A 9,914-nucleotide genomic window follows, 5' to 3' on the forward strand; every position below is an offset into this window, starting at 1 on the left:
TTCTCTGGTCTGTTTGCAACTGAAGACCAGGGAGGGATGCTCGCTCCTGTGAAGGCCTTTGTGTCCTGATTTCATGTATTGGTTTCATGTCTGAGGCCAACCGCCTCCAAATGGCTCTGAATTTTTCTGACACTTTTCTTCTCTTTGGATGGCAGGTGCACACATTCCGAGGCCCGCACTGGTGTGAATACTGTGCCAACTTCATGTGGGGGCTCATCGCCCAAGGGGTCCGGTGCTCAGGTAGACACTGAAATGTCTTTCTCCTTTTCCATTTCTGCGAAGTGTCACCATGTTGAGCTGGAGGGCAGCTCTCCAGAGCTGGGAAATAGGCCCCAATTAGCTCCCAAATCTAGTTTTCTGGAAGGTTCGAGGCATCCTTCTAGGTATTTGCTAAAATGGATAGTAATAGCTAGTGTTTATGCAAGAAAAGAAAAATCCAAGTTAATACATTTCTGTAGGCACCTACCTGCCCCCCCCCCAAATAGGCAATATTCCTTTAAAGAAAAAGGAATTGATTCCAATGGAACTGCATAGATAGAAAGCCCACATTTCCCTTTCATCCCCACTTTACTACAGAAAGGAAGAGCATAAAAATAATAATGCTGGTGAACACTGACCACGTTCCAGGCACTGAGCTAAGCACTGTCTGTCTGTCATGCCGGTTAGCCCCACCCACAGACCTTGGGGGAGGCGCCATTATTCTCCCCATTAAATAGATAAAGAAACTGAGGCTTGCAGCTGATTGGTGATTTGACCCTTGATGGATTGGACTCCAGAGCCCATGCTCAGTGTTTTGCTGTCACCACGAAACCCCACACCTTGACCTGATATCGCATATTTTCAAAGCATTTTTGAACTCCTGGGTGGTTTTCCACCTAGAACTGGACGCACACACCCATGGCTGACAGCACACAACACACCTCATTAAGGTGCGTCTAACAAAAACAGCCAAGGATTGCCAGCTGAACGTGCCGGCGGGCTCGCGGAGTCGGCTGGCCATGCTTTTCCTGGCAAGCAGCTCTGGCCACGAGCAAGAACGGCTTCCTGTGATACATTGATTGGGCTTCCACCAACACCATGGCTGATGTTTTCCTTGCTAGGAGATGATTTAAAAACAGAATTCTCGTGGAGCATTTAAAGTAAAATGAGCTAATGACAATATGTCACTATGATATGTTTCCTCACTGCCCCGTTTTGGTCCACAGGATGGTGGGACCTTAAGTCATTTCTCTGCTCGAAAGGGGCAGTCATAGCTCCTACTGTGTCCTCTTGTGATGATTCTGGTTGGGTCAAGTGGGTGCTCACGCAGGTCGGTTAACTCTGCCTGCCCCCGTCTCTTATCCATGAGACAAGCGGTAAACATAGGCTCAAAGCAGACTTTCCAGAAATGTTCCAGCTCCTGGGAAGAGCGCAAAAGACTTCCTCACCAAGAGTTACAAAGTATCCCACAGCTCAACCCCTCAGCAAACTGATAGAATAACCGAATTACTCAGTGGTCATTAATTCAGCTTGCCTGAGCATACCTACCAAAAATATCCTTAATTGCTAGTGTTATCCAATTTCAGCAAGAAATTGGTCCAAAGTCAATATTATGAAAACAGAACTCTGAGATTTGGATTAGCTATGACCAGCAACTTTCTCTGGGGTAAGAGGGCTTGGGTTTTGTGTTGTTCTCTAATTAAACAGACACTGAGGTTATATTGTCAATGTGCTTTAGTGGCCACCAGATAGCCTCCTATTTCCTGTGGGCCGCAGGACAGCAGTAACTGATCACTAAAGGTTAAAAGAACAATCACAGCCCCTCAACTCTTCATATTCTACATATTTTAAACATTTTTAAATGAAACACACTTTGTTTATAGCATGTGGGATTGAATTCATTTGCAAACAATGGATTTTTTTTTAATTTGTTTTAAGACATCTTCATTTTAATAAAACATCATTATTTAATTCTACATAAACACACTGTTGCTTCAGATCTTAAGATGAAGTTTATAAGGAAATTTAAAATAGAATTATTATCTAATTCAGCATTTCCACTTCTGGGCAGACACCCGGAGGACTGAAAGCAGGCACTCACACAGATATTTGCACGCCCAGGTTTAGAACAACATTTTTCACAATAACCAAAGGGTAGATGCAGCCCAGGAGCCCACCAATGGATGAATGGATAAACAAGTTGTGGCACATCAATACCATGGAACGTTATAGGAAATCCTGTCAAGTGTTGTAATGTGTGTGAACTGTAAGGACACGATGCTGAGTGAAATAAACTGGTCAGAAATGGACAAATACTGTATGATTCCATTTGTGTGAGGTCACTAAGGTAGCCAAATTCAGAGACAGAGTAGAAGGTGGTTGCCAGGGGGCAGGGCAGGAAGAGTCAGGGGAGTTAGTGTTTGATGGGTACAGGTTTTCAGTTTCGGAAGATGGAAACAGTCTTGGAGATTGATGGTGGTGCTGTTTGCACACAATGTAAAGATACTTAATCCCACTGAACAGTACACTTAAAAATGGTTAAAATGGTGGATTTTAGGTTATGTATATTTTACCACAATTTTTAAAATTTTTGTTAAATAAAATTTGTAAAATTATAATAAAAAACAATAATGAAATCATTTAAAATAGCTAAGCAGGTATCCTTGGTCCTCCTGTCACCATTATTTGTTATTTCTTTTATTGATTTCTCAAGTAATGTCTACGGCATCTCAGACCTTACCTATATTGACTTATCTGATCCTCAGGATAACTCTAGGAGTAGGTTCTTATGTTATCCTCATTTTATAAAAGAGAGTCCAATTCTTGTTTTATAAAAGAGTGGCCAAACAAAAAAGCCAAACAAGTCTATTTAGTTCAGTGGGCCAAATTTACATCCACTAAATAGATCAATCAAAATATCATTGAAGTTTACTTGAGCTTTGGTGAATTTCTCCTGTTGATAAAGCTAAGATAAATTAGAACTGGTTTTTCCTTTCAAAAGAGGGCAGAAAGAGAGAACGTGGCCAGTAAACATTACATAAAAATCATAGAATGAACTTCAAACATCATTCTTGATGATTTTATAAAAGTTTAGATCTTCAAACCCTTGGTGTGGTTAAGTGCTTTTCATAAAGCAGCTGATGATAGGATTTATCATGTGTGTAATATACATATATATTAGAATATATATCATTATTATTGCTATTATTTGTACCCAGAAAAACAATTCCTCCTAGCAGGCACTTTGAATAAGCAGCACATCAACTTTGAAAAACTTCAACATCAAATTTTTATTTTTCTAGAATGTAGACTGTGCCTTGTTATTGTTAGAGAAATTCCACCAGTGAATTCCCACCTGACAAGACTTTACTATGTTCACAATGTGTTCACTGAACTTAAAAGCATCTTTTCAGCTTTGGATCTTGATATGAAGCTTTATAAATGATTATTTTAATCATCATACTACATAGCATTGTTCTAAATTGTCAATCCTCAAGTACTCCCACTGGTGTTCAGTTAAACATTATTTCCACTCACAGGCGTCAAAATAAGACAAGGAAAAGGAAACTAGCCTACCTCAACAGCCCACAAGGACAGGAGTGGGAACTATGGGCAACTTCTCCAGGAAAGAGGAAGAAGATGCCCGTGGTCATGGGTTCACAGAGAGAGAGTAATCTTGTCTCCCACAAGAGGAGCATCGAGGCTTTAAGAAACAACCCAACAAAAGTCCTAAGTGCCTTTTATGAGCCACGACTAGTCCTGGGTCTCCAAACTCAAAAGCCCACATGTGGACACAAAGGTTCCAGTCCCCAAGGGGGAAAAACATACAAACAATCTGGCTAATTACCAGACTATCTCAGTGAGCTCACGAGTCCAGCATCAGAAAAAGTTTAATGAGAAAAACAAAACTATGTAAGTTTCATGAGTCAAGACAGATTTCACACTCATCTTGGGAGAGTCCCACATCCGCATAGGATGGATGTCCCAGAGAGATATAGCAAATGGTGTCTTCATTTTTATTTTTGGTAACATGTAATTTGTTTTGGGCTTTGACAAAAGGGCTGGGCACTTCTAATGTGGCTTCTTTGTTTACAGACTGTGGATTGAACGTGCACAAACAGTGCTCCAAGCACGTTCCCAACGACTGTCAGCCTGACCTCAAGAGGATCAAGAAGGTGTACTGTTGCGACCTCACAACGCTGGTGAAGGCTCACAACGCTCAGAGGCCCATGGTGGTAGACATATGCATTCGGGAAATTGAAGCAAGAGGTTTGGAAAAGACTCCTTAATATGATTTTGTTGTTGCTGTTGCCAAGGAAACTTTCTTATAATTGTTAAATTGACTCTCCACTGTTGACGTTGGGAAAATGGACTGCCTAGGCACACGTGAACGCATGCACACACACATACACACACACATATAAAAACTAAATCAATTTCAGTTTCCTACGTAAACCATTCATGTATGAAGTATGTTCATGTATGCAATCACCACATGCTTGCTAAGCATTTATTATGTTCTTCTACACACTGAGGATATTAAAGTCACAGTATTCGCCCTCAAGAAATTCATGCCATAGTATGCAGAATCAGAGGGGCAAATAATTTGTGGGTGCGCGTATTCAAAGCACTGTGGAGTCACAGAAGAAACCATTACATTCTTATTTGAGGACAAGTCAAAAAGGATTTATGGCAGAAGTTTGGATCAAGTCTTATAAAGGGCTCCTATGAAAGTAAAGAAATTGTTACTCGACAATGTATTTTCTACCATAGAATTGGTACTTTTCATTTCAAAGAAGAAAGTTAAAAGGTTAAAAATATCTATGCAGTAAAAAATCAAGGAGGCAACAAAGCTAGAAACGCTTCAAAGAAAAGGTTCTTCCTATTATGCTTGAATCTTATCTTCCCTTTGTGCTCTGTTTGGTCACTGTTCCGCTCTTTGGTATCGGAGTGTTCATTGATATGGTACATCAAGCTTCATTGGGGAGACCTTAAAATGCTGGATGTAATATGGACAGTTGGACATGTAAAAAGCTCACAGGCATTAACATTTTTGTCATATATGTGCTCTGCTATAGCTGGTGGCCATTATTGTGTGCACATTGACTTACTATATTCCACAGGCATTTATATATCAGACAACTATGCCATTCTTTCCAAAACAAAACAGAAGAGGACATTTTAGCTCCATATCCCAGGTCTTTTAGAGATATAGAAGAAATTATTCCTTTTTTTTTTTTCATGCAGGACGAAAACTCTAGTTATTCTGTTTCTTTACATTTTTCTCGCTTAATCTCAGATGGTAGGAAACACCTCCTGCCTTTTGATTGCTGTGGCTGTCAGAGCAGGGTTTTGTGGGATCTGGGGAGTGATCCATGCAAGGGCTTAGCTGGGTAAGAACTGAGGAGGGGTGTCCTGCCTCTGAACGAGGGCCTCGGGAAAGTTGCTCTAGGTCTTACTGTTTTGAAGGCTCTGCAATTTGGGGTCAGATCATCAGCCTCTTCGGAGCCTGCAGTCAGGACTGTGCTTCTCAGAAGAAGCTGGGATCATCCATAATCATCCTCATCAAAAACAACTGATAATCTGAACACAGTTACGACCAGGTCTGATGGCTAGTGTGCCCATGGGGAGCAGAGTACTAAGCGTGACAGTGCAAGACCCAGAATGGCAGCTGGTGTTTACACACAACATCTGAAATCCAGTCCTTTCTTCCTTCTGATATTTCTGGGACCTTTCCAGGCCTTAGGACAGATCTTACTGAATCAATAAGGTCTAGCAGAAACCACATCGTTTTCTAACACAGCAATCAAGTTTCCAGAATCATTTATTAGAATCTTATTTTTCCTGCAACTGTTTGTATGATCATTTATTTGAAGGTATAACAATTAAATCAATCACATTTAAACAGTTAACATACTGTCATATTGATGATTAAACATAAAAGTCTATAAATTTGTTTTTTGGTTTTTTATTTTCCAATTATACTTGACAGTCAATCTTATATTAGTTTCAGGTGAATAGCATAGTGGTTAGACAATTATATACTTCATAAACTTAAACCCCCAATGAGCCTAGTCTAGTCCCTACCTGGCACCATACCTGTAGTTATTACACTATTATTGACGACATTCCCCATGCTGTGCTTTACATCCCCGTGACTATTTTGTAACTGTAAAAGACTACAAAATTGGGCATATTTCCAACAAAATCAGGATGTCATGTATCACCTGCATGCAGACATTGACGAGCATGCACATGCAATATGGCCCATGGATTAAAACAAGGCTGGAGAGGGAGCAGGAAGCATCCTGGAGCTGCCTGATGAACAATAAAAACAAGAGACTATGACTGATGGGAATCGTAACCATGGTTCGCTTTGCAAAGCCAGGCAGGAAGAAGACCAGGTTACCGCGGTCTCCACGGCTGCACAAATAAAGACGGACCAACTCGGAAACTGAGATGGACAAGCCCGAGTTCTGTTGTAACCGCGTATAATATACATACATGAGCACGGGAGATTTTTGCTCGTTTCCTGATAGCACACAGTGCAGATAAGGTTAAGAGTCCCTTTTAGGCCCTGGCCGGTTGGCTCAGTGGTAGAGCATCGGCCTGGCGTGCGGGGGACCCGGATTCGATTCCCGGCCAGGGCACACAGGAGAAGCACTCATCTGCTTCTCCACCCCTCCCCCTCTCCTTCCTCTCTGTCTCTCTCTTCCCCTCCCGCAGCCAAGGCTCCATTGGAGCAAAGATGGCCCGGGCGCTGGGGATGGCTCCTTGGCCTCTGCCCCAGGCGCTAGAGTGGCTCTGGTCGCAGCAGAGCGAGGCCCCGGAGGGGCAGAGCATAGCCCCCTGGTGAGCAGAGCGTCGCCCCTGGTGGGCGTGCCCAGGTGGATCCCGGTCAGGCACATGCGGGAGTCTGTCTGACTGTCTCTCCCCGTTTCCAGCTTCAGAGAAATACAAAAAAAAAAAAAAAAAAAAAAAAAGAGTCCCTTTTAGATGTTTCAGGAAGCTCAAGTGAAAGTCTGTCTGTCTCTTCTTTAATAGGATTGAAGTCAGAAGGTCTTTACAGAGTCTCCGGGTTCACCGAGCACATCGAAGATGTCAAAATGGCATTTGATCGAGGTGGGTTCGCATTGTCTGGAAAGCCAAACGACTTGCCGTAGTGCCCTCTCTTCTGGGGCCAGATTTTATCCATGCTGGGACTGGGCTTTCAGGGCTTCTGAGAGCAGCTCTTCAGGAAGCCAAGGAATAATGGTGTACAATCTCCCCGTTCTCTGGGAGAATTGTTTTTCTTAAAAAGTGTGGACAAGTGCCCTGGCCGGTTGGCTCAGCAGTAGAGCGTCGGCCTGGCGTGCGGGGGACCTGGGTTCGATTCCCAGCCAGGGCACATAGGAGAAGTGCCCATTTGCTTCTCCATCCCCCCCCCCATCCTTCCTCTCTGTCTCTCTCTTCCCCTCCCGCAGCCAAGGCTCCATTGGAGCAGAGATGGCCTTGGTGCTGGGGATGGCTCCTTGGCCTCTGCCCCAGGCGCTAGAGTGGCTCTGGTTGCAGCAGAGCGACGCCCCAGAAGGGCAGAGCATCGCCCCCTGGTGGGCAGAGCGTCACCGCTGGTGGGCGTGCTGGGTGGATCCTGGTCGGGCGCATGTGGGAGTCTGTCTGACTGTCTCTCCCCATTTCCAGCTTCAGAAAAATACAAAAAAAAAAAAAAAAAAAGCGTGGACAAGTGACCACACAAGGGAGTGAGTTTTAAATACTCCTAGAATGAACGGGCAGCCAGCATCTGGTGCCGTTGAGATTCTTGAGTTGGTCGACCACCATTTACGGCAGTCCACATGGCACCGGCCACCCTCTCAACCCCCACCCTCTCAACCCCCCTGTCGACTTTTTTTCTTCTCCAAAGCCCCAAGCAAGACAGCGCAAGAGGGGGTGGGGCGCCCCGGGCAGTGAGGTCGGGGAAGCCAGTGGAAATTGGGGAGGTCACTCCTTTTGTTTATATGACTGTGTCATGTGCTGTCCAGGCCACATCGTCTCTTGGGCACTTGTTAAAAATACAGATCACCACGGCCCACTCTGGGAACTCATTCAGGAAGCTGAGTGAGCCCCGAGTTCTGTATTTCTAATGAATAATCCAATCAGTACTGGTGCAGCCCATCGAGGGATGGAAGCCTAGCCCACTAGACGCAGCCTCCACTCTCCAGAATAGGAGACATGGTCCGTGATGATCTGGCGGCCCTGGCTGTTCACGGTCGTGGCCAGTTCCTCTCCCCTCCCCCGTATACTTTACACCCCAGCAACATGGAAATACACCCACCTCACCAGTTTCCCGAACAAGCACCCCCGTCCACGTCGCTCGTCTGTTTAGAGCGTGTTCGCAATCTGCCTGGCAAACACTGCCTCTGAATCAGGCGTCAGCTTGCCCTTACTCCTGCGTGAAGCCTCCTGACTGCCCCAAGACGACCTGAGGGTTCCATGTCCTTTCCTGCGGACCCTGCCGGGCTCCACGTGTCTCCAGCACAGCGGGCTTCTAATTTCCTTGTAATTGTTGAGATGCCTGCCGACTCGCAAGGAGTATGTCTTTTCTTCTTGGACTCACTGGGGCTTAGTAGCCCCTGGCACAGATTAGATTCTCAACAAATGTTTGTTAAATATGTAAGTGGGATCATACGGCTTATCTGCTACACTCTTACTGTTCTCTCTACATCAGCTTTTTTTTTTTTATCCTCAGATCCAAATTTGCTGAAGCATTTGTTCTTTCTCTATATAAAATAAAATGCTAATAGTCCCCATGTGGTAGAAATGGGTTTTAACAATAAAAAATAAAAATGATCCTGGCCAGTTGGCTCAGCAGTAGAGCTCCGGCCCAGCATGTGGAAGTCCTGGGTTCAATTCCTGGTCAGGGTGCGCAGAAGAAACAACCATCTGCTTCTCCACCCTTCCCCCTTCTCTCCCCCCACCGCAGCCAAATGGTTTAATCAAGTTGGCACCAGGGCACTAAGGATGGCTCCATGGCCTGGCCTCAGGCACTAAAATAGCTTGGATGCTAAGTAACAGAGCAACGCCCCCAGATAGGCAGAGCATGCCCCATTGAGGGCTTGCCAGGTGGATCCCGGTGAGGGCTCATACAGGAGTCTGTCTCTCTGCCTCCCTGCCTCCCACTCAAAAAAAAAAAAAAAAAAAAAAAAAAGATTATAGTCTGTGCTAGTTAAATTAAACTGTATTTCCTAATAGCAAAACAAAAATGTCTTTAAAATTATTGTAAAAATGGTAAGGTCAAGGTTTCCCAAATCAAAGTTCTAAGGTCTAGAAAGGAAGAACCTAGCTACAGGAAACTTCAGTAAACCTGAAAGAGACAATAGAAACTGAAGATCTTCAACAATTGTTTGTGTAGATTGTCTTCAAATCCAAGTCCAAAGAATATTGGAGGAACTATTTAAGGGCCTTTTGATATTTATGTTTAATTACAAATTTGGTGTTACTGTACTCTATTATGAATCGGGACACAATCTAGAACATGAGTTTTATGCTGAGTTTCTATGTAACCAATTACCAGGGGCTGGACCACGAAGAACTATTTTAAGTCTGTTTCACTACCCTTTGGCTGCACTTACCCTCAGACCCAAAATCGCTCTCACCAAACTTCTTTTCGGCACTGCCTGCATCTCAATGTTATTAGAAGTAGTCAGCTGAGACTTGTAAGGGAGCATTCATTGTTGGATTTATTTTTTCTTTCTGGGCGTGCTATAACTTGGTAAAAATAAGGTCCTAATTAGGATTTGGACCATTGATTGTTTTTCAGATGGTGAAAAGGCAGACATATCTGCCAACATCTACCCAGACATAAACATCATCACCGGAGCCCTTAAACTGTATTTCAGAGACTTACCCATTCCTGTCATCACCTACGATACCTATTCCAAATTTATAGAAGCAGCAAG

The 9,914-nt window shown here is 43.8% G+C and overlaps 1 protein-coding gene across 2 annotated transcripts in view; it reads left to right on the plus strand.

The window, feature by feature from the left end:
* The window catches only part of CHN2 (chimerin 2), a 235,154-nt gene that overhangs the window by 218,365 nt on the left and 6,875 nt on the right, over window positions 1-9,914 (plus strand). For both annotated transcript variants that reach the window (XM_066238512.1, XM_066238511.1), the window contains 4 exons: window positions 156-240; window positions 4,075-4,248; window positions 7,024-7,101; window positions 9,776-9,913. In XM_066238512.1, coding sequence (XP_066094609.1) covers window positions 156-240; window positions 4,075-4,248; window positions 7,024-7,101; window positions 9,776-9,913 — 475 coding nt within the window. The remainder of the gene's footprint in view (window positions 1-155; window positions 241-4,074; window positions 4,249-7,023; window positions 7,102-9,775; window position 9,914) is intronic.

Source organism: Saccopteryx bilineata, chromosome 7 (genome assembly GCF_036850765.1).
Source record: "Saccopteryx bilineata isolate mSacBil1 chromosome 7, mSacBil1_pri_phased_curated, whole genome shotgun sequence".
NCBI classification, from domain to species: domain Eukaryota; kingdom Metazoa; phylum Chordata; class Mammalia; order Chiroptera; family Emballonuridae; genus Saccopteryx; species Saccopteryx bilineata.